Here is a 24,993-nt window from a genome sequence, read left to right as displayed (position 1 = left end):
AAAATAACATCAATTCTAAGCATTTCATAAGCATTTTCCTACTTTATTTCAATGTAACATTTTTATTTTCAACAGCTTTAGTTATACAGTGCGATTAGCCGTACTGGGATTCGTCGTATGGCGTCCGGCAGATGCAATACAGCTCCTCCTTGCTCTCTCCCTCCTCCTTGCTCTCTCCCTCCTCGTTGCTCCCTCCCTCCTGGCCCCCTCCCTCCTGGCCACGTTTGCAGTCGCTGCACACAAAATCCTCCAACTTCTTTGCCTCCTTCTCGGTGATGCCAACGCATGCCCCATGGAACCAGTTGGAACACAAGTCGCAACCAATGTAGAACCTGAGAGAAAATAAAGGGTTTTCAGTTCACTGCCCCTAGGTCGAGGGGCTTTTCAACCATTGTGGCGTAATCCCTGAAAGTTGGTTAAACATCGTCAGCTAAAGAACCATAAAAGGTTCTGATTTAGTGAATATTGTGTCACTGTATTAAAAAGTCTTCACCTGAACGGAAATAATAACTGAGATGCATGGTTTATCTTTTAATGGGTCTGGGGTAATATCCGTAAAGACCCGTGACCAGCGCTGGTCAGTAGAGAAACGCATGAATTGTTGAGTAAGTTGTGTCAGAATTGAGGAAAGATGCACAGTAATTGCCAATTATGCAATAGTCTATTGATCACCACAGGCAAGCAAAAAAACGATTAATATACACAATGTAAGCTACAGCAAATATTCATTTAACATACAGTTTTAATACCTGACCTGTCTCAGATCCTGTGTCTCTGACCTCTCCTAGTGTCCTCTCAGATATGCACCGTGGTGGTTCTGTAATATCGTGAAACTAATCGGATCCCTGAATGAATTTCACAGGTCCATTAGGGTTAGGGTTCATTTAAAATACAATTGGGAACAAGTTTCCCGCGTCCATTAGGGTCGGGTCTGCAATTTTGGACCTGTGAGACCTCTAACTTGCATCTGGAACTGGCAAAACCCAATAAGCTGCTGACATAATTTAATTTGTGTTTTGTGAAAATGTTTAAAACAATGTGTGTAGGGAGGTGGTCAAGTGTAATATGCTTGGTCTTACTTAGACTCATCATAAGCCGTCTTGCAGATGCAGTACAGCTTGGTGTCCTTCTTGTGATCCTTTGAGGTAGTGGACATCGGCGCCTTCTTCTTCTTGTGTTTGGAAGGGGAAGAATCCTCCTCCTTTTCTTGGGTCTTATTATCCCCGTCTCTGTCTTTGTCCTCTCTGTGTCTGTCTCGTTCCCTGTGTCTTTCTTTCTCTCGGTCCCGGTCTCTGTCCCTGTGTTTGTCCCGGTCCTTGTCCCTATCGCGGTCCCGCTTCTTGTCCTTGTCCCGATGCTTGTCGCGGTGTCTTTCTTTGTCCGCCCTCTCGTCCTCCCTCTTTCGCTTGTGGGAGGAGGAGGAAGACGAGGCGGAAGTGGGCGAGGTCACCGTGTGGGTGGAGTGAGAGGAGTGGGTGGAGTGAGAGGAATGGGTAGAGTGGGAGGGGTGAGATGCCACCTTGGCGGCGGAGGCTGTGGCAGCAGCTGCTTGGGCGATAGCTGCCCGGGCCTTCTCCTTTTCCTTCTGCAGTTTGGCGATGTCCCTCCTCAGCTCCTCCTGGGACGCAAAGTGTCAGGTGAAAGAACACACGACAGGGTGTTGAAATGTTCCAGAAAGTCACATTTAATATAGTCTGAATGGTTTTTAATAAAAGATTGAAATATTTAGACTAGGGCAGTAGGGCTTTATTTATGATTGGTTTGGGAATCAGACATGATGTATTAAAGTAGTAGTTCACCCAAAGAATGACTTATTTTCTATCAATTACACACCCCATGAAGCCTTGAATTCATGGATATATATATATATATATATATATATATATTCTGGTCGCATAAGTCAATAATTTGATGACCGATGACCCGGTCATAAAATTATTGGCTTAGGATCGTTAGAAATGCGACAAGCATTCCATGAATTCAAGGCTCTTTTGAGGTAGTGGACATCGCTTTTTGAAAGATGAGAAATTCCTGTCTTTGTCCTCTCTGTGTCTGTCTCTTTCCCTGTGTCTCTCTTTCTCTTGGTCCCGATCACTGTCCCGGTCTATTGGCTTAGGAATGCGAATTGCACTTTGGGTGTGTAATTGCTAGAAAATAAGTACTTTGTGGGGGTAAACTACTCCTTTAATTTAACCATGCTTTGTTTTTGTCATTGTAGTATCCAGCACACAATATTCTTCACTGACCTGCACTTGTAGCTGCAGCTCCTTGTCAAGTAGCGCCCTCTTCTTCAGAATCTCGGCCTTGAGCTGTTCCTTGTGCTTGTAGAGCAGTGCCGTCAGCTTGGTGGCGTTCTGCTTGGAGCGCTTCTGCTCCACCACCTCCTCCTTCTTCCGCTTCTTGGCCGCCTGCTTCTCCGCCTGCTTCTCGTCCTTCTCGATCTTGTCTAGTATGAACTTCAACACCTGGTTGCACACGATCATCCTGGTTGCAGAGAAGAGGGGACAGGGATCAGGCAATGGCAGTTAATTGGTGCTTTGTTTTACCTGTGAAGATACAATTTACTAACTAAAATATAACTTGCAGGAGTGTCAGACCTCTGGTTCTCCTCTCGCTCCGCTGCAGCCTGACTCTTTCTCTGTTTAACTTGCTCCGATGAGGTGTTCTGCCTCCCTGACACCTGATAACAAAATAAATAAATAGGCTTTTAGTTTATGAAAAATTGCTGTTCCATGACACAGGTGAGGATCACGTTACTGAAGCTTTTCAAGGCCCACCTGTTTTTGGACGCCGTCACCAGGGCTGATGCTATGCTCCTTCGGTTCCCTCTTAAATTCCTGTTTCCTCTTCTTCTGTGGCTGGGGCATTTGTTGTTGTTGTTGCTGCTGCTGTTGCTGCTGTTGTTGCTGCTGCTGTTGTTGCTGCTGTTGTTGCTGCTGCTGCTGTTGTTGCTGCTGCTGCTGCTGCTGTTGCTGCTGCATCCTCTGTAGCTGCTCCTGGACACTGGCTGGTGCCTGGATCGTCACCATGTTCTGGATTTGATGCGTCTGCACCTGTCCACCTGGCTGCTGGATCTGAATCGGCAACTGCAGCCTTATCTGCTGGGGAACAGCACCACCCTGCTGCTGTGCCTGGGCCTGGATCTGAGCTTGGATTTGGGCCGCAACGTGCGGTGGGAGGGCAGAGAGGAACTGGACAGGCTGCTGGAGACCCGGAACCGTGATCAGCTGATGCCTGATTGGGGACTGGACCTGAAGCTGAGGCTGGGCTTGAAGCTGGGGCTGGACCTGAAGCTGGGGATGAGCCTGGAGTTGGGTTTGAGTCTGGAGTTGGGGCTGTGCCTGCAGCTGGGGCTGTGTCTGCAGCTGGGACTGTGCCTGGAGCTGGGTTTGGTTAGGTGGCTGGAACTGGACTTGCAGTTTGGCTTGTAACTGGGGTTGGGCTTGGACCTGAATCTGCTGATGTTGACCCATCTGAGGGCGGACCTGGGCCTGCTGTTGGAAGTGAACTTGGACCTGGGTCGGTGTTTGGAGCTGAGTTTGAACTTGGGGCTGTTGCTGTGGTTGGATTTGGGACTGTTGCTGAAACTGAACTTGCACCTGGGGATGATGCTGGGCTTGAACCTGTGACTGGGGTTGGAGCTGAGTTTGGGCCTGAGACTGCACCTGAGGCTGTGCTTGAACCTGGACTGGCGATTGGAGCTGGGCCTGCTGTTGAGCCTGAGTCTGGATTTGGGACTGTGGCTGAAACTGGACTTGTACATGGGGATGGTACTGAGGCTGAACTCTGGACTGTAGTTGGGCCTGGGGCACGGTTTGAGTTTGAGACTGAAACTGAGCCTGAGTTTGAAGTTGAGCCAGGCCCTGAGCTTGGACTTGGGTAGGTTGCTGAGCCTGAATTTGTGCCCGTGGCTGAAATTGCACTCTAACTTGGGGGTGAACTTGGGTCTGCACTTGGGCCTGGACATGGGGCTGGACATGTGACAATTGCTGGGCCTGTATGTGGGACTGGACCTGAATCGGTGCCCGGATATGGGCTTGAGGCAGGGGTTGAAGTTGAGTCTGAGCCTGATACTGGGCTTGGAGCTGAGGCTGGGTGGGTCTCACTGCAGTTTGAGTAACAACAGAAGCAACAGGTAGAGCCTTCATATGAACCTGCATGGGTGAGGCTGACATTTGGGATACCTGCGGCAAGGATACACTTGCAGAGTGCTGGGAGAGAAGTGGTGCTTGTGTTGTTGGAACAAGCGGTGTGTAAACTGGTGCGGAGGCGAGGGCAAGAGCAGATACAGGGGTGAGAGCAGAGGTAGCGGAGTATGCAGGGGCAGGGATAGATGGCGGTGCCATGGCAGGTGGTTGGAAGGGAGCTGCAGCCTGTTGACCTAGCTGGACTGGAGCCTGGGACTGAGATGATGCAGGAGTCCAAAACTGAGGCTCAGCTGCTCTCCGCTCTATCAGAGCTACAGGAAGACAGAAAAGGAAGAACAAATGAAGCTCTAATACAGTGACATGCATGGTCCTTACAGGAAAACAAATCTGCGTGTGTAGTGGGGATAGGCCCCGATTCATAAAATAACATTGTCCACAGGTTTGGTAATATCAAAGCTTTATATTGTTGCTTGGTGTGTTTCATCTCTTACCTGGCACTGAAGGTGTTGTGGAAGTGGCTGTTACCGCTGTAACGGAAGCAGCTGCCCATTTTGTTGCATGGACAGTGAAAGGAGGTGCAAGGGGAATTTGGGTTGGGACTTTGGTTGGAGATGGGACAGCGATTTGGGCTGGGGACATGGTGACAGCAGATGCAATGATTGGAGAGCGCACTGGGGACGGGAGTGGGGCCAGGACAGGTAGAGTGACAGACACAGGGACAGAGACAGGCATTTGGAAGGAGGGTGCTGCAGCTATTGTGGAAACAACTTGGGAAGGTACGACGACTGCTGCTGGGGCTAAAATAGATGCAGAAGTTTGAACCTGCATTTGTGCAGGGGCTGAGGCCGGGGCACGAGCAGGCGTAAAGACATGCATTTGGGCCAGGGTTGGAGCACGCACCGATGCCACAGTTTGGGTTTGTGCAGGGGCTGAAGCTGGGGTTTGGGCAGAGATTGGCGTTGGGTAAACAAAGGGAGCAACAACTTGGTTTTGTACAGGGGCTGGAGGTGGAATTTGGGCAGAGATTTGTGTTGGGGCAATGAACGGAGCAACAACTTGGCTTCTTGCATAAGCTGAAGCCAGGGGTTGAGCATAAACTTGTGTTGGGACCATAGCTGGAGACACAACATGGTTGTGTGCAGGGGCTGTGGTTTGGGCATACATTTGCGTTGGGACCATAGCAGGAGGTACTGGAGCTGTGGTTTGGGCAGAAAAGTGTGTTGGAACCATAGCAGGAGAATGAACTTGGTAGTGTGCAGGGACTGAGGCTGTGGTTTGGGCAGACATTCGTGTTGGGACCATAGCAGGAGGGATTGAGGCTGTGGTTTGGGCAGAAAAGTGTGTTGGGACCATAGCAGGAGGGACTGAGGCTGTGGTTTGGGCAGACATTTGCATTGGGACCATAGCAGGAGAAACAACTTGGTTGTGTGTAGGAGCATAAGTTGGGGTTTGGGCAGAAATTTGTGTTGGGGCCATAAATGGAGCAATAACTTGTTTTTGTGCACCGGCTGGGGCAAATACTTGTGTTTGAGGAATGGCTGGGGTCGCCACTTGTACTGGAGAGGGCACAGGGGCTGCAATTTGAGGTTGTGATGGTGCTATGGCTGGGATAGGGAAAGACATTTGCATTTGGGTGGGCTGTCTGGCTGCAACTTGTGCCGATACAGGCACAGGAGATGCAACTTGGGTCTGCGCCAGGGATGAGGATGGTGTTGGGACTTGGCCAGCCACAGCTGATGTAGATATTGCTGCGGTAGTGGTAGATGCTGGCAATGAGGCTGTGGAGGTAGGGGCCACGGCGGTGAAGAGGAAACGCTGGACAAGGCCATTGGGCATGGCTGCCTGCATCAGTTGCTGACCAGGACCAGGGATGCATGTTACCCCCTGGGGGAGAAGCTGCAGCTGGCCCTGGGTCTGGCCCTGACCCTGGATTACCACGGTCAGGCCGGGGCTCCCACCCTGGAAAAATAGACACACAAATATTTACTTTCTACAAGAACTGAAACCGTATAGAGTTGCAACAATGGAATCTGGGTTCGCAGATTTAATCTATCACTGATCTACACGCTCTGGGCGATGGAAGGACAAAGGTTTTACAGGCAAAATAGTATGCATAGAGACAATAGGGCGGAATGTCTAAGGACTTTCTTCTTTCATAGTCAAACATACTCAAAAAGTAAGTCTTTAGTGTGTAAACAGGCCAACGTGTTCAAGAGGCATAGCATTGAAATGTTCATATGTTTGTATATGCAACATTGTAGACTCTGATCTTACCGTACTTCATAAATATGCCAACCCCCATTTTACATTTCACATAGGTGCTCGAAACAGACTTTTGCTTAGGGTCGGCTAGCTATATGTCCATGACGCGGCAGTACTACTATTTTTCATGACTATGAAATGGGCGTCATTATAAAAGGACTGATCTCTCATTTCATCTTAAGCAATTGGGTTCTAAACACTAGTTAAATAAACCCTGTCAACCGGAGGTATCGCTTATCATAACCATTGGCGGGCGGCTGTGATAGAATAATCTGGATATATGAATGACCCACCCTGTACATATAAAAGGTTGAGAGGCACTGAGCCTGAGAGAAACCCCCAACAGACAGAGAATAAAAAGATGAGTTCGGACAAAAGGCATGCGATCCACACACCTGTGGCCCCTGTGTTAGCTGAGTGAGCTGGGCCAAGGTGAGCTTGACCTGGCCCTGCTGTGGCCGGTTAGCCTGGGGCGTTGGGGGAGGGGCGGTGGGAGACTGCCCAGGTACCGGTGTGCCGACAAGGGGCTGCCCAGGTGCCGGCGTGGTGGCGGGGGACTGCCCAGGTGCCGGCATGGTGGCGGGGCACTGCCCAGGTGCCGGCGTGGCAGCACGTGGGGAGGCTGCAGCACCAACTACTCTCTGACCTACAGCAGTCTGAGCAGGACTACAGCCAAACACAGGCTGGCCACGGCCCATTTGAGTTGCAGCCTGCTGAGGCTGGCCTGAAGGCAGACAGGAAAACAACATTGAGACAATGAGACATGAAGAACGTAATGAACAAATACAGGCAGTATACTTCTATCCAAATGTCATCTCGTGCGTTCGCACCGGATGTGAAATATGGATCGCAGGCAACGTTTTTTGGGGGGCAGTGAACTCTAACATTTACTACCACCAGAAGGTGGCGGTAATGCACCTAAAATCAATTTAACAACCTCCTGTGCAAGCAAAGTGTTTTCCACAACAAAACTTATAGTAAACACAACCACAACGCCCCCTAAATTCATCCTGTGTGGACATGCATATTTGCTGAATAGAAATAATGAATAAGCTTTAACAGTTGATTACATGAGCAAGTAAGAGCTTCAAGTCTGTGCTTGTTGTATGAAATATAGTTAGGTAAAGTTATCTTAAGTTGCAGCAAATCTGCAAAAAAATTGCTTACCACTAGCTTTCTTCACAGATGTGTTCATAAAGGTGTGTACTATCACAGAAACATTTGTTCCAACCCAACTCCCTTGGAAAACTTTGTGATAGCTGCTGAAAGTTGGGGTACCATTATCAACCAATATAAGGCAAAAAATGAATTTCATTATACTTTAGGTACCATGTGACATGTCAAACTAGGGGGGTTTCAAGATTCTGAATCCATTGCAAGCATTAGTTTTGCACAAAAAACACTCCTTTGCCTAAAAATGCCCATAGCCGTCATCACAAATGTGATGAGGTCAGCACATTTGGGCAAGTGGCTATGGCCGAATTTAGCCCAAGGAGTATTTTCGTGCAAAACTCCCCCTAGTTTGACATGCTACTTAAAGTATAATGACATTTGGAATTCTTTGCCTTATATTGGTTGTTAATGGTACCCCAACTTTCAGCAGCTGTCACAAAGTTTCCCAAGGGAGTTGGGTTGGAACAATTCTTTCTGTGATAGTAGACACCTTTATGAACACATCTGTGAAGAAAGCTAGTGGTAAGCATTTTTACTTAAGCTAACTTGACCTAACTAATATGCTACTGTATATAAAATAAATGTGACTTGACGTGATGATGTGCACTTTACTTTTATCACCAAATACATTCTAATTCACTACTTCAAACAAGAATTTAGCCAGAAATGACAATTTGTGCCAAGGAAGTAGCTGAAATAGTGTAGGTGGGGGGCTTGGGGGCTTGCCAACATTCCACAATATGTTCATACACAGCAACAGAAATAACACTGCAGTCACTAGAAAGTTATGCCATTGGTAGACAATACCTTGTTGAGCCAACACTTGTCCTCTGACCAAAGTTGTACCCATTGTGGCACTCTGGGTAGGCGAGCGGATCATCGTCATGCCCGGCCGCACCTGGCCTCCCGTTGTGATAGCCTGAGCCAAAGAATTACAATAGGATAATGCAGAGGTTTACTTTAGTTCAGATCAGTCGATTGGAGATCTTTGTTGCATGCCCAACCCCACCCCGTGCTCTCAGAAAGCACTATCCTGTCAGGTACCATAGCATGTTCCACTGAACATAAAGTCTAGTATCTGTACCTGTTGCTGGGTGATGGAGGAAGCGCTCGTAGCTCGGAGGTTGATGTTGCCAGTTGTGGGGTGTAACGTGCTGTAGGTGCGGAGGTTAGCTGGAGGGCCGGAGGGGAAGATTCCCATGACTTTCTGCTGAACGCCTGTGGAGGAGAGGGAGGGAATGTTGATGATGGCTACAAACAGTTATTTGCATTTGAAGTACATTCAGTGCATATCAGAGGGATATATATATCATAGCAGTAAGGTGTTCTTCTCATTCAGTGCATATCAGAGGGATATATATCATAGCAGTAAGGCGTTCTTCTCATTCAGTGCATATCAGAGGGATATATATATATCATAGCAGTAAGGTGTTCTTCTCATTCACTCATATTGTAGGTCTCGCAGATTCTAATTTGTGGTTGAATACAAACGAGTTTTCTTTTCTTTTTTACACTTGCACTCATGTTTGCACTCATGTTTGTGTCCAATCTGTCCATGGTATTGGTAAGTGGTAACATAACCTTATTTAAAATAAACAGTATAATGTTAAAATAACTATGATCAAATTTGTGGTCACAGTAGTGTTCTTTCAACACATCACTACTAAATTCAACTAATCACATCACATAATAGATCAAATTAGGGGTTTGTATCCTGCATGTCCTCCCTGTCTTATCCTTAAAGACTACCGCGGGTAAGCCTCCTGAGCAAAAGAATGACCAACGGCAGCGGTGTGCGACACTCTTTGACTCCCTACCTCCTTGCACGGTGGGCATGTTGAGAGTGACTATCTTGCTGTTAGCCGGCAGTGGCAACTTGGCGGTGATGACCTGCCCAGCCACTGTCACCGGGCCGCTGGCCATCTGGAAGGTTTGCCCTGACGTGGCGGTGACGGCGCTAGCCACGCTGGCCACCGGGCCAGTGGATGCTGCAAGACACACCATGCCACCCGCGGTCACGCAATACGACCCAAAGGGGGGGTCACTACAAAAGTCTGTTCACTACAGCCATGGTGTCCACTGAGCAGTTCGGAAGTAATTTGGAAGTTTGACTTTGTCTGAAGAAGGCCGAAACGTTGCTACGACTCTTATCTAAATAAAAACTCTTGAACCAGCAAGTGGCGGTGTGCGGGTCTCTCCTCCTTCTCTAAGAAGTTTGACTTTGAAAAGCCTGAATATATACAAGCTCCCGTATGCTCTTATTCTAGGAATAGAGGAATCTAAAAAAAATAAAAAATCACAGGCAAGCGAGTGGACACCACAGGCTACAAAAGCACGTAAATACAGGCAAAGAAAAACGTAAAAAAAAGTGAAACGTTATGGTCATGAACGCATGATGGTGATGGTCCTTTTAAATTCAAACAGTGTCTTAGGGAAAACATTTGAAAAAAAAGAAGTAATATTTCAAAACGCAACAATTAAATAAGAACGCATGTGTCTGCCAACACAAGTCCTTATCCATCGTGTATAAAGGATGAGACAGAGAGGCATATGACTCTGCAGTAACAGCACACCATACATGATCTCCCTATGAACTTTAAACCCCCTCCTCGTTCTCATTGGCTTACCCGAGTCACTGTTGCCCTGCTTGTCGACCCAGGAGGCAAAGGACTGCTGGAAGGCGCTCTTGTCCTGCTTGAAGGACACCGGCGAAGACAGTTTGGAGGCCAGGACCATCTTGGTTCCAGGGGCGACCTGGCCCGTCTTCTGGGCTGTGGAGGCTGGCTTGATGGGGGTGCTGGTAGGAGTGGTGGTGGGGGTGGTTGTAGTTGAGGAGGCAGCAGTGGTGGTGACACCCGTCTTCTGCTGCTCAAGGCGTTTCTTTAAAGCAAACAAATAATAAAAATCAATCGGCGAGATTAAAGGTCTGGCATGTTTAGCCCATTGACTATGACTCATGGTATACTTGACCTTACTGCCAACCTTTTTCTAAGCATACCATAGACCAGAGGAAGCCAATGAATTCAGTTCATTGTAGGACAGTCCACAGTATGAAAAACTGGCTCAATCATTCCGTTAATTATAACATTTGAATAAATGGACAAACAGTAAACAAATGCCAAGTCTAAAAATAATACATTTATAGTTCTAAAGGTGTAAAAATAAAAATAAATGTATCCATGGCCATTGTAGCTTCATGTCCAGTAAATCCACTCTGCTTTTATCCCAAACCATTTACCATTTACATTTAACCATTTACTGCTCTGTGCACTAATTTAGCCAAGGAACATCATCATTCCAAAACTTTAATTAACTTTAATTAATTCAGAACTTAGCCCTATGCACATACAACCGCAGACTTAACACACGCAATTGATGCGAAACCCAGAGGAGGTGTGTCTACGACTTGATGGAGAGACAGAGAGAGAGAGGGTGAAAGGCCCCAAATGAATCAGGCCAAGGCGGGACACAAAACCCAAATAAATCACCTAGAAAATGTACTGTGCACGAGGGACTCCAGAGCAGTGTGCAATAGTACAGTTACACAGCTGCTTGAAAAAAACAATAACTACATTGGATCATAGGTTATTTTTTCAAGTTCGTCGTACCTGCTGGGCAGCCTGCCTGGCCTGTTTCAGCTGACCCTCAAGGTGAGCCTTCACCTCTTCTGTTGTCTTCAGAGTGCTACCAATCTTAGCTGGGTCTCCACCCGTCGACTTCTCTTTCTCCATCCTGCACCACAGAGGGAAACGGCATTAAAAGAAAAGATTCATGCCCAGGCGGTGGCGTAACCGTCTGGGCACCCGACTGGTAATCCAGTCGCAGTGTGCCGCGGGTTCGACTCCCGAGCCCGACACGGCCTTTACTGCATGTCTTCCCCCATCTCTCTCCCGTTTCCTGTCAGCCTACTGTCTGTCCCTTCAAAAACCAATAAAAGGCGTAAGCCGCAAAAAAATATCTTAAAAAAAAAAAAAAAAGAAAAGATTCACCACTTTTTTGTGGATGCGCAGTTATTACTGTGTAACCTCCGTGCCCAGAGTCACATGAGTTTGATTAAATGTTTATGTGCTTTCTTATACATATTACAATGTACATATTATACATGTTGCAACCGTTATAACTGATAGTCAATGTATTCAATAAAAGCAATAGAATCCTCACTGAAGTAATTGGAGTTCTCCTGCACACACTCTTCCCGGTAGTGCACAGTACCAGCCTTGTGCATAACGTTCTTAACCCATTAAGAGTCAGACCTGAGGGCAATTCTACAAAAGCCTTCGAAATCAGTAGTTCTCAAACGTTTTCGTGTCAAGGACCCCCAATCTGAAAAGGATTTTCCAAACCTTTGCAATTTTTCAAAAATAGCAGATGTACAAGCTTGCAGTGCGCTTGTATATCTGCTTCTTTTTTTAAAAACGTAATCTTACTTTAAGTTACTTAACGTTTTTTTAGCTATAATTTATAGCTAAAATCTAAAATGCCTGTAGTCCTCAGTGCTGTCAGAATACATCACTAGGTGGTGGTGTCACAGAGAAAACCACCACCACAAATCCACAGAGGGGAGTCAAGCCGCAATAACGAAACCTCCATGAAATGTCTTTGGTCTTTCTCACCTCTCTGCGAAGCCTCGGATCTCCCACAGTTCCAGCTCCTCCTCAGCAACCCATGACTCAAGGACGATGGGTCCAGTCTGCTTGGCTGGCTCAGCCTTCTTGGGCCTCAGGGCGCTGGAGCGCAGGCCTTTCCTCTGGGGAGTCGGGGTCTCGGCTGAACGAGAGAGATGAGAGGTAGAAACAGAGGAACAAAGCATTGATTGTTAATTTGTTACAGCAAAACACAGCCACAATTCTTCAAACTGGATCAACAATTTTTTGTTTTACTAAACTTTGACCCGTGTTGCTTCCTGTGCCTCCCTTCCACCATGTCACTCACAATGTAACAGTCTAAAAATAAGTGGGAGAGGGTAGCGGCGTAGCCCAGTCCTGGGTTTCCATCAGCAGATTAAAATCTTAATTGACCCAGTGAAATATTTTTTATTTGTATTATAAATTAATATTATTCAGCCGGACGGTGGAACTGAGATAATGAACTCACACAAAATTATCACAAAAACAGAAAAATATTTGGGGAATATTCAGTAATAACTGACTAACTAGAACTTCTGTGCTGATTGGTGTAGTGGTTTGCCAGATTAGCTATGGACGGACAAAACAATGTGGGGCACCTTTAGGAGGAGTGTCTCTGTGGTGAAGGGGACAGATGATCTTCCTGATGCAGTATTCTGAACGGATGCCAAAAGGCCCCACATCTCGCCGTTTGATGATCTCTGTGGTGATGATGTCCGTGTCTGTGGTTTCTGTGGAGATATTCAGGAGATTAGCTTGGTAGAACATCTTACGATGATCAACAGCTCACAGATGTGTACTGCGACACAACACAAGCTCAACACAAGCATATTGGATCACTCCAAACATTTCTGTCATGTAATATTCCTGCGTGTTGGCAATATGTATCATCAGTGTCAAAAATAAGTAAGAGTATGGCACTTACTAACCAGGAGGACAATTACATTGCTCGCCCTTTTAAGGTCTGCTGCACGCCAAAGCCCACTCAGTTTAACTATTGATTTATCTGCAAACACTAATGAGACCTATAACCTGCCACTGACACACAAGTGCACCATTAACATACCAGATAAAGGCTTATGTTTATAAAAATCACACCCGTGTGAAATGAGGGGCGCTCTTGTCATCATACATCAATTCATGTTAGCGGACATTTGACATTGCTACATAAGGTGGTCCCTTATTGGCCAAGCGCTCCTAATATTAGCCGATTTGCTCGTTTACACAAGTTTACCCTTCAAGGTCAATGGCATTTAGTGTTTTGATGTTTAATTTACGTCATATTTAGCGGAATTATCAGCTCTTATCATACATCATCTCATACTGGCCAATCAGAATGCCTGTTGCCTGTGATTGGTTGGCTGATTTGCTCGTTTACATATGACGTAAATTTCCCTTCAATGTAAATGGCGTTTAATGTTTTGACGTTTAATTTACATCATATTTAGCGGAATTATGACGTCATTTCTCCATTCATTGCCAATGGCAAATATTGAGACGGGCAGGGACAAAAGCTGTTTAGAGAAGATCCTGATTGTAAATAGCTGAGACTTTAAATTTAATTATACTTTAAATTGCAATTAAACTTTAAATTGCAATTAAACTTTAAATTGCAACTGGTTTCATCTGCGCTTCAAACCATGTTTCTATGCCGCAGTGGAGCCCTGTAATATACAAGGAAGGCCAATGAAGGAAAGGACGAGGACTCTGTAGATTCCGGGGTTATCTGACCTTTACGTGAGGTTCCAACGGCAGCAGAGGGCTTCACGCCCATGTCATCCCATCTCAGGCAGGCCCACAGCAGCCGGAGCATGAGGCTAACTCCTGCCAGGGATCTCATCGTCTGAAGACGGTACCTGGATGAGAGATAGCGGTTATTTAATTAAACTCATAACTGTGGCAAGTGGCACTAAGGCTGTAATATGCACTTATTTACTACCCCATGACAAAAGACACATAAAATGATAAAATATTACAGTACATAATGCTACCATGGGAAAACACAAAACAGGTGATCTAAAAACAAAAGACAAAACAAAACAAAAAACACATAATATCCAAGACACAGCAAGTTCGGGCTTTCTGATATAATGCGGATATGAGCTACTTGTTAAGTCTGACGCCAATATCGGTAGAGGGCGCAAAGCCACGGGTTCATGTACTTTTTATTTGCATTGTAATCCCCATAGGGGGATTTTAGACCGCCTCATATAAGAACTGTGTTTGAAAAATAAACAGGCCGTTTAACTCGTATGGATATGAAGAATCAACTGACAGAGAAACGCTATTGTTACTGCTACTGAATTAGTTACATTTTCGCTAGAAACAGACTGTATGAGTGACTGACTGTCGCAAACAATACAGAGACACAATAACGCCGAGACAGCTTGTTTATTTTTGGACCACGATTTTAAGATGACCCCATGTTATTCTCCATAGAGAAATTACTTCCGTAAACCAGGGGAAACCAGGGGATGAGCGAGTGACGTCAGGACTTCGGCGCTCTATTGTAAATCAGGCAAAATGATGACAACCATATCATATGAATAAAAACTGATAATGAAAGTGATTCTGAATGCAAATGATATTCAAAAGACCTTTCATATCAGAGTTTTGCTGTGGCTTATTTTTCTGCAATAATCTGTGAACAGGCTTCTAATGAGTCAATTCATTACACTAATGTAAACAGGTTACTGAGGAATCAATCCATTCATGAAAACAAGCCTATACTGAATCAATGCATAACCAACCTCCATGTGATGTTAAAGGTGGGCCTGGGGGAGGGGTAGGGCCAAATGTCCAGTGACGGCTTGGCGTTGTAGCTGAAGATGGGCACCTCTCTGATGCCTGCCTTCCTCGCCATCCTCTTGAGGTCGTCGTTGGGCAGGACAAAGATGCTCTTCTTGCTGCTCTTGGTCACAAACTTGCGGTAGGAGGGCAGGGCGGTGCCCGAGCGCGACTTCTTGGACTTGGAGAACCTGAGGAGGGTGACACGGTCGCTGGTGGAGTACTCCTTACTGACGGTCATGGAGGTGGCTACCGACAAGCCGGAGGGGCCCGTCTTGGTGTCGGTGACTGTCGCCGTGATGACGGTTTTGGTTTCCTGGGAGACGGTTTCCCCAGGGGCCAGAGAGCATCTGCTACCACCACTGGTGGTAGTGGTGGTGGTCTTGGAGGTGGTGAGGGTGGAGAGGGTACTGGCCCCTGCTGTGGATACCACAGAGGGTTTATTGTTACTGCTACCGGATACCTCGCCGGCCTGTGCAGTGCGAGTCTCTGTTGCCACCGTGGTGGTAGTGGTGGTAGTCACTTGGGTGATGGTCTGAACCGCTTCACCACTGCTACTAGTACCGCAGTTCTCTGTGCCGTTATTGCTAAGGGCAGAGGATGTTGTCGACGTCGGAAGCTTACTAGACACCATCGATGGGGTTTCCATGGGCATTTCCCGGTGCTCGTTGGTTCCCGTGGAGTTCCCCACCTCGGCTACGTGGTTCTCCAGCCTGGGGATCTTGTTGGGCGGCTCGTGGTCCGTGTCTGAAACGGTGTCCTGCGACAGGCTCCCGTTCATTAGAGATTTGAGAAGTTCTTTCTGAGGTTTGATCTCACACTGGAGCTGGCCGGCCAGGCCAGGACTGACCTCGGGCTGAGCAGGAGCATCTTCTGCAGTTCTCCCGTTCACCTGCAGAGGGCCGGCTTTGCTTCGGTCCACCTCCGTGCTCTCAGTTGGCCTCTGTCCACTGCCTTCCTCTGTGTCCTTGTACACACGCTTCTTAGGGTTCTCTTCTGCCTGATTCACCTCTGCTTTGGGGGGCTTGTCTGCACTTCCTACTGCTTCTGACATAGAGTCTCTTTTACCGTTGAAATCATCGTTTGGCTGGGAATTCCCGTTCACCTCTTTATGGGCTAAGGCCACACCACCGTTACCCTGAACGGCGCCATGCCTGGACCCTGCAGTCTCTGTGGAACCTAACCTGATATCCAGGCTATCAGTTTGAGTCTTTGTCTCTGTGTGCTCCTGGTCAAAGTTCAGCTTCTTAACCACACCGTCCTTCACCTGCAGACCCAGACCCACAGCCTGCCTGTCCTCCACTTTGACAACCGATGCCGTCACCACCGGCGCAGGCTTGGCAACGGCGGAACCTTCGACTTTGACCCCGGCAGCGGAGGCCTTGGAAGCGGCAATCTTGGCCTGCAGGGTGGCCAGTCGGAGACGCTCCAGACGCAGCTTCTCCTCCAGGGTGAACTGCTTGACGCGGCGCTGCAGCAGGCTGTCCAACTTGGAGGGCTTCACTTTCTTTTTGTATGCGGTCCGCAGCTGGAAGCCCTCGCTGACGTTCACCACGTCATAGTTGAAGGGCTTTGTCGCTGCACTCTCCGTTTGCTCTTCCTTCACGGGCTGACCAGCAGGTGGTGAAGGAACACTCTTCCCAACATTGTCTTCTGAGATGGAGTGAGAGAGAGAGACAGAGAGAGAGAGAGGGGGGGGGGGTTCAGCAACATCAATCGGATGTCACAAAGCACAGGTTACAAAAACTGAATTCTGACAGAAAAGGAATGGCGACAAGCCACAGAATGACATGGTCTACTGAGATACTTAATTCCCGTAATCTACCTTTCTCTGCGGTTGAAGAACATGAGGAGGCTGCTGTGCTTGGATCAGTCTCCATCTTTTCTACCGCCGTGTCTTCAGTCTCCATCTTTTCTACCGTCTTGTCTTCAGTCTCCATCTTTTCTACCGCCGTGTCTTCCATAGTTTCTTTCTCTACAACGTTTTCCTCCTCTTCTTTCGCCTTTACAGACGGTCCCTCCCCCGATGGCGTGCTCTGTGAAGACGATTCCTGTTCTTTATCTGTGGTGCTCGGAGTAGATGGCGCCTCCACCTTCATTGACTCCTCATTCTGGCTTGTGCCCGGCACTGAGCTCTCTTTGGCCGCTTTGACTCCTGTGGAAGCACATCAGTAAGTCAACAAGGTTTGGAATTAATATTAAATCAATCTTTATTAGGGGACTCAGGTCCATAGACAAGGTACAGTACAAGGAATAAAACATTTAAAGACACACGACAGGCAATAAAAAGATAATTAAGACAACATAAAAAGAAAATGGATATAAGGAAAGACACTTTGTGTTTAAACCAATCCTATTATGTACTGTTGGTTGTATGTGGAAAATGTTTTGTTTTGTTTAAGAAGATATTGTGTGACTTGAAGCGTTATTCGTTTTTTGACGATCATTAAATTCAGCTAAAGTTATTTGGTAAGATTTTTATTGATTATTCCAAACTGACTGGCCTGCTATAATTGGTGCTACAATTAACTACAATTGCAACCGTTATAATACATCAATAAACCGATCGTCCAATTAGTCAAATCAAATTCTAATAATATTCTGACCATTGACTATCAATGATAAGGGCTACCAACTAAACCCTAGGAGAAGCTCTTGTCATCCTGCTAAATACCTAACTGACACTGACGCTGATGACATTGCGCTTATCAGTCAATCGTTGAAGTACGCTCAGGCTTTCCTTCAGTCTCTTGAGCAGGCCTCCAACTGTGTTGGTCTTTATCTCAACGAGACAAAAACTGAATACGTAAATATATGCAAATCCAACAATAACCACGTTAACAAAACACTTAACACTCCTTTGAAACAGGTTGATGACTACAAGTATTTGGGTTCATATACATCTTCTTCCCAAAAGGACTTTCAAACTAGGAAGGGTATGGCGTGGTCAGCCTGCAATGGCATAACATCTGGTCATCCCAGTTTAGTAAGAGGTTCACTTCAAAGTAAAACTATTTAGGACGACCGTCAAGCCGATTCTACTCTATGGCTCCGAGACATGGACACTTTCAAAGAAATTAGATAAACGGCTGGATGGCACTTACACCCGCCTTCTAACGAGAGCGCAAAATCTTTCTTGGAAGAGCCACCCCATCGACGTCTCTAATATACGGTAACCTTCCCCGTGTTTCTTCACTAGTCCGATCCAGAAAAACATAGTTTGCTGGCCACTGCTACAGAGCTGAACATGAGGTTATATCTTCCCTTCTCTGAAATCCTGCCTCAAAGCAGATCAGAGGTAGAAAACTGTCGCTCGCGGAAGTCTGGCGTGGCATTGTGAAATCCATGATCTTGATTGCGGTCTAAAAATGATGATGATGCTGACCATCGATTAATGTATTAGATTCTATTATCGTTTCACCCTAAAGTCATTAAAGGTGCACAGTGAACCAAACACGATCAGCTACGAAAAAATGACTGCCAGCTCAGCTCTTACCCTCCAGTGCTTTCCGGTAGTTGACGTTGGTGTTCCCAGGGAGCCGGGGGACAAAGCGTGGCACGTGGGTCTTACTGATCCAGCTCCACCCTCCATAACCAGTGACTCTGTACTCCTCCCCCTTCTGCTTCCACACCTAAACACACACACACACACAGAATAATGAGGAAAAGGGAAAGCGACAACAATGACCCTTAACCCATTTTGACCTGAGATCAGATTCTAAAAATGTCTTCTACATCCTGACAGTTTTCTGAAAAAGCTATGTTTCTATGTCAGTGGTTCTTTGAATTTTCAAAAATAGCAGACCTACAAGCTCGTAGCGCGCCACTCGGTGGCGCGCTATGAGCTTGTAGATCTGCTATTTTTCAATAGCTAAAGCATAACATAATGCTAACACCAAAAGGGGTTCCCGCCCAAAATGGGTTACGGTTCCCATTTACACTTAATTCAGTCAGTCCTATAGTGTTTTACACCCAGGGTGTAAGATGCCCAACAAGAGCGAGCATGCTCAGCTTACCTTCCATGGGTAAATAAATATAAATGCACCTTGATATAAATAAAATAATACGGTCCCCACTCCCCACACTTCAGGAATCTCCTTTGTCTGACCTTGACCGAGACATTGACCTTTGTGAGCCAAATAATGCAAATCCTGTCTTCAGAGCAGCCTACTAATCATTTGGGGCAATTATCATGGAAATCTGCCTATGCGTTCTCAAGTTACCATGCAAGAAACAAACGCAGACATTGTAGGCTGTGGCTGGTAGATTTAACCCAGACCAGGAACGCATCCGTGTCACCATAGCTTTAAACCACTTTAACCATTATTTTAAACTTTAGCTGGTGTAAAATAGCAGATATACAAGTTCATAGCGCGGCACCGACTTCCGTGCTACGAGCTTGTAGATCTGCAATTTTTTTAAATGTGGTGGAAATCTTTGAATATATATTCTGTCACAGCGAACGTTTTTAACTCAAACATTTTCTCGTAGTTTAAGGTGTCCTTAACATGAAAAAGTTTGAGCACCACCGATATAGAAACAGATTTTTCAGAAAACTGTCAGGATTCAGAAGACATTTGTAGAATCTGGTCTCAGGTCTTAATAAGCCGCTAAGGTCATGCAGACTCACCGTGTGTTTGATGGGGATGGTGTACTTCACCCAGGTGGCTTGCAGCATCGTCTCCTCATGTTCCAGCTTATTCTCTCGTTTCTTCACCTTCTCCTTATCGTCCCGCTCCATGGAGGTCATGCGATGCAGCCTACGACAAAAAACAAACAAGCAAAACCCCAACAAAGTAGATGTAAAGATCGAATCAGCAAAGTAGCTATAATGATTTGGCTCTTCAGCAACACCCCACTACACAATGGGGCCTTTTCACTCTCCTGGGAGCTAGAGTCCTTCCTGGGAGCAATGTGAGCTACTAATACTATTATGTACGCTTATGTACTACTATTATGTACATTGATTGATTACCTTGTGTGTCCGAGAGAATCCTTCCACACTGGCAACATGACCACTGGTTTGATGGCACACTCCAGTATGGCCAGGGCCAACGCAAACTCCCTGGCCTTACTGCACATCTGGACTGCTTTGTTCCAGTTGGATCTGGAGAAATGTACAAAGAAATATGAGTTGCAAACTTTCTTCCACTGTGTACTGCCACATGAGAAAGTTTGACATAAGTTATATTTTTCAAAGAGGGATAGGCAGTTCTGAATGCTGACATAAGTACTGTATCAAAAGTCATCTACCAAATTAATGCATTTGTGCCTGTAAATGGTGGTGTGGATTACAAGCTTAGCTCAACACGCACACTTGGGAACTGTTGGCCTAGGGAGCACTCGGGTTGGAACTTGGAACGCTGCTATTTGTCATACAACAAAAAGCACATAGAGGCTTAAGTGGTACAAAACAACAAAACAAGGTACCCCACCTGTGTGATGCCCAGTTGGGGTGCATGAAGGGCCCGGGGACGTTGCTCTCCAGCTGGATAATGGTGAGGCGCAGGGTGGAGATCGTCAGCGACCTGGAGCCGTGGATGGAGCCGTTCCACTTGAACTCGGCGGCCGCGGTCAGGCTGAACTTGTGAGACAAGTGGCGCCTCTTGTCGTGGTCCTCGCGGTGCTGGTGCTTGTTGAGGGCCATGACATTGGTGCTGTACTGGTTATGGTACACCCTGTATTTACCCTCTTGACCCAGCTTGAAGAAGCTGTTCAGGCATGCCTTGGTCGCCAGGTCTCTTTTGATAGGACCAGTACGGGAGGCATCGCCATCGGAGCGTGTGGGAGAGGACTGGAGGAACACAGAGAGACAGGATTACACTGAACAGTCTGTGAAGAACATCGTCAATGTTTAGGTTATAATGGGATTCTTTGTCCAAAAAGAGTATTTCTATTTATTTCATAATCAATATGAATCCTTTGCAGAAAGGCCACCAATAGTGTCTTACAGCGTGATACAAACAAACACACGCAGGTGCACACATACACAAGCGACGCATGCCTCACCTCTTTGCTGCCTCTGGGCACGTCATTACTTGACTCTTGTCCAGCTGGCGTTTTCTCGCTCTTAACCTTCTCGTGTTGCTCTGCTGGTCACAGAACACATGACGCCAACAACACAGTATATTAATATTAAACTATATAATTGATTCATACACTGGGACAATAAGGCACATTTCATACAACATGGACTTTTGTAAAACAGACGTCGGTCTATCTTCAGGTTTACCTGTGCCATCCTGGCTGCTGGTGGCCAGGTCCGGCTCGTCTGGTCCCTTGAGGGCCACAGTCCCAGGCGACCAGCTGCCACCACTGTTCTCTTCTGCCAGCGTCTGCTGCTTGCTCTGGGCAGGGGGCTTCCCCTCACTGCAAGCTTCTGCTTCCATGTCTTTATCTACAGAGGAGAAGATGGGAATGCCTGAAAACATCGTTCAAAAAAATATATATAAATAATAAAAAAAGATACCAAGCCTCAGCGGGCTGGGATTGGAAAATTAAAGCATGCGCCATTATCACTGTCAGCAGGCTCTTTGTAAAAACTCCAGCTGTGTGAACCACAAAAGGCAGGAGATGTGCCCACGACAGGGAGGCAAGGATATGGGCTGACCTAAACAGATTCAAAGCACCAAATGTCTGAAAATATGTGGGGGGAAAAATAAGTCTGTAAGCAAATGCCTCGCCTGCTCCTTAATGATAATGCACAATTAGCATAGTGCACCAATAAACTGCTTTACGTTTAACCGACAAATAAGCGCATTGGTGGCCAGCGAATACTAAAACTCCTCTAGCAAGCATAACCTACAGTATACAATCAAAGCACAAGCTATTGTGATACAACATTAAGACAGCTCTGGCCCTAAGCTATTAAAGCAGATAATCTTTCACATTGTGCACAATATTAGACAAGACTTTGTAGTGGAGGTAGAAAGCAGGGCATCTGATTGATTCTGGCTGGCAGTGGCCATGGAGCCTTTTATTCTGGTTATAGTAAACCAGTCGATTTCCACACTAATTTGGAATGAGAAGCGGCTGGTTGTGACAGAGTTTGCGTGGTAGACCCTGCCAGGGACGCCAACTACCACCCTGCCAAAAGCAGCCTTTTCAAAGAATCTGAGCACAAGAGGCAGGGTGAATTATGTGGAGGATGAAACCAAACAAGAGATGAATGCAGCTGGAGAATGAATAGAGCATGTAGGTGGTAGAATGGCTGCTCAGCAGAACAGCTGTGGCTCTGTGCTTACAGTAGGCCAAAACGCATCTAATGGAACAGAGAATAGATAGCAGCAGGTCAAGGTCCTGCTGGAACAACTAAGAAGAGGAGAAAAGGACCTTATCCAATTAGATGTGTAGCCAAGACGATAACAGATGCACTGAAAAGGGAAGGGGAAATGAATATGTAGAAAATAGGCTAATGAGCACTTTAGCGTATTTCTAGAGGTAAGAACCAGAGACAAAGTAAAACAAGATGGGTGAACAGCTATATCAAACTAAGCAGTATACAAAGGGCTCCAGAAAGCATGACGATGTTCTGCCTTAAAACTCAATGGTCGCCAAAGACTTATTTAACTTCTTTTTCATGATGTCCTGGAGCGCCAAGGACGTGTTTTTTCTTTTTAGACTTTTTTTTTGGAAAAAAATAAAAATATCTAAAATGAAATAAAATATATATGGTGGCGGTCTGGGACTTTTGGCGCCCCCTGGTGGCGGTGAATGAGTTGCATAGTACTTGCAATATCTTCGGAGCATGAAATGGTCTGAAGGTAGAATGTGCTTGGTGGCCGATAGGTAGATGAGGACACATGCTGCACACATGTAGGCCAACAGAAAGATGTGACATTGAGATTGGGCAGAATGAGCACAGATGCATTAAAGGATGGTTGGACAGGGGTTGGGGACATTTCCCAGGTACCTGTCCTGTCCTGCTTGGGGCCAACAGAGGACACCCCTCTCTCCTGGCTCCCAGTTGGAGTGGGCTGGGTCCCCTCAGCGGATTCAGAGGTCTGGTCTTTAGAGACGGCTGAGTCCTGGGAGGTTGAGCCAGGCTTAGGATCAGAGGTATCGGCCTCTTCTCCGGGAGCGGGGGGTTTGACTGCTGTGGTACAAGCAAGTCACACTCAGCACCAGAGTCACCTCAGAGTACCATTATACAAGTTCTGTGCCTTTGTTGCGCTAAATAAACTTCTTACAGCCCTCACACAGTCCAACAATAAGGGCTGCCAGATTGCACTGAGCATGTAAAGAATCACACCCGTGTGAACAGAGTGGTGCAAGGTCTTATATAGGTCAGTGACATCACACACTAACCATAGCAACCATGCTCACCCGTACAGGCACAAACACACAGGTACTAACAAAGCCAGTTGTTGTGGTTTGCACCACTCAATAACAAAGCCAGTTGTTGGAGTGGTTTGCACCACTCAAAAAAGACAAATCTTAATTCAGTGTACAGTGAACTTGCTCAAAGACAGACTAGCTAGACTAGGGTCAATTTCTAACACGTCATCCAGCTCCTACCTTGTGAGACAGTATCTTCCTTGGAACCTGGCTCTTTGTGTATTCCACTCTCTGACTGTGAGGCCGACTCAGGGGGCATCTCTCCCGTCTTGACAGGGAATGCTGCTGCTTGCTGTGCCTCTTGTTTGACTTTCAAACTAGCCATGATCTCTTCTATAAGTAAAAGGGGGAAAGAAAATGTTCACTTGATCATCTACTCAGACAAGTTGAAGTAGGCACATTTAAGCCATTTGTTTAATTTTACATTTACTTAAATGTTCTTAGATTGGGGTGCACCAGCTGGGATTGTGGGGGAATGGGAATAGAGCGCCAAAAGTCAATCTCACACTTAAAATCGTCTCATATAAGCATTGTGGTCCAAAAATAAACAAACTGCCCCGGCGTTATTGTCGGGGAGTTGTCTCTGTATCGTTTATGACAGTCAGTCCCTCATATTTGATACAGTCTGTTTCGAAAATGTAACTAATTCAGCAGCAGTAACATTTTCTCACAGTCAGTTGATTCTTCATATCCATGAGTGAAACGGCTGGGATGATTTGCTTATTTTTCAATCAGTTCTTATGAGGCGATCTAAAATCCCCCTATGAGGACTTAGCGCCCTCTACCGATATTGACATCAGACTTCAGTGCTCTATGTCAGGGGTCCTCAACTGGCAGACCGCGGTCCGGTCCACCTCTCTGTGGACCCTTTTTTTTTGGGGGGGGGGGGGGGGGGGTCGATCAATTAATTAATTGATCGAATTAATCAAAATTTTCATATGTTTTGAAAAGTACTCTTTCCCGCCACAAAACATCTGACAGAGGAATCCAGAACAAGGAACTGGAGCAGAACACAGGCTTGCATCTGATAACATGCTGCCACGAACATTGTGGCTCATGGTTAACCCCTTCCTTGAATGCCAAGTCTGCCAAATAGAAATAGTTACAGAAAAATATATACAATATTATAATGATAGGCAAGTGTACCGGTTTGTGTGGAAACGTGACCAACCAAATTTACGATAAATGGCTCTAAAAGCCAAAAAAACGAATGTGGTGTCTTCTAACCAGTGCTAGCTTCTTTTTCTGACAATTCTGTGACAACTGTCAAAGTAGCAGCACACTACCTGAGGGGAAAGGTAGACATGTTATATGGAGCTTTTACAGAAGCAAGTACAACATGTGTATACTTGCTCAGTCATGTATACCCGGGCCTGGTCTAATGTTAGTCAGATCAGAGAGAGACCATTCAGCCTTGCCTCTATTGCCTTGTGAAATATAAACTAAATCTATAAGCATTGTTGCACAACAAAATACAAGGCGAATGACAATGATTAAATAAATGAATTGGAATAGTAGAAGAAATACCCCAGGTGAAGGAGTTTAAGTATCTCGGGGTCTTGTTCACGAGTGAGGGGAGGACGGAGAAGGCGATCAGCCGGCGAATCGGAGCGGCAGGGGCGGTATTGCAGTCGCTGTACCGCACTGTTGTGACGAAAAGA

The 24,993-nt window shown here is 46.3% G+C and overlaps 1 protein-coding gene across 5 annotated transcripts in view; it reads right to left on the bottom strand.

Moving 5' to 3' along the window:
• LOC306937647 (nucleosome-remodeling factor subunit BPTF-like) overlaps positions 1–24,993 on the bottom strand; it is a 38,104-nt gene that overhangs the window by 3,514 nt on the left and 9,597 nt on the right. Inside the window, exons 4-28 of one of the 5 annotated variants that reach the window (XM_079521536.1) lie at positions 23,513–23,665; positions 22,908–23,090; positions 21,228–21,392; positions 21,005–21,087; positions 20,431–20,789; positions 19,971–20,102; positions 19,626–19,755; positions 18,492–18,627; positions 16,821–17,150; positions 14,959–16,648; positions 13,940–14,064; positions 12,808–12,939; positions 12,197–12,350; positions 11,192–11,315; positions 10,211–10,463; positions 8,668–8,801; positions 8,391–8,502; positions 6,806–7,134; positions 4,640–6,107; positions 2,778–4,459; positions 2,598–2,680; positions 2,247–2,484; positions 1,080–1,618; positions 185–332; positions 105–148 (exon numbers count right to left, since the gene is read on the bottom strand). In XM_079521536.1, coding sequence (XP_079377662.1) covers positions 105–148; positions 185–332; positions 1,080–1,618; positions 2,247–2,484; positions 2,598–2,680; positions 2,778–4,459; positions 4,640–6,107; positions 6,806–7,134; positions 8,391–8,502; positions 8,668–8,801; positions 10,211–10,463; positions 11,192–11,315; positions 12,197–12,350; positions 12,808–12,939; positions 13,940–14,064; positions 14,959–16,648; positions 16,821–17,150; positions 18,492–18,627; positions 19,626–19,755; positions 19,971–20,102; positions 20,431–20,789; positions 21,005–21,087; positions 21,228–21,392; positions 22,908–23,090; positions 23,513–23,665 — 8,926 coding nt within the window. Of the gene's footprint in view, positions 1–104; positions 333–1,079; positions 1,619–2,246; positions 2,485–2,597; positions 2,681–2,777; positions 4,460–4,639; positions 6,108–6,805; positions 7,135–8,390; positions 8,503–8,667; positions 8,802–10,210; positions 10,464–11,191; positions 11,316–12,196; positions 12,351–12,807; positions 12,940–13,939; positions 14,065–14,958; positions 16,649–16,820; positions 17,151–18,491; positions 18,628–19,625; positions 19,756–19,970; positions 20,103–20,430; positions 20,790–21,004; positions 21,088–21,227; positions 21,393–22,907; positions 23,091–23,512; positions 23,666–24,993 lie in introns of all 5 variants that reach the window. The other 4 variants (XM_079521534.1, XM_079521535.1, XM_079521537.1 and 1 more) reach the window with 4 other exon arrangements.

Source organism: Electrona antarctica (assembly GCF_951216825.1).
Source record: "Electrona antarctica genome assembly, chromosome: 14".
Classification (NCBI taxonomy): Eukaryota; Metazoa; Chordata; class Actinopteri; order Myctophiformes; family Myctophidae; genus Electrona; species Electrona antarctica.
Note: the sequence above shows the minus strand (reverse complement) of the source record. Positions and strands in the feature narration are given on the sequence as shown.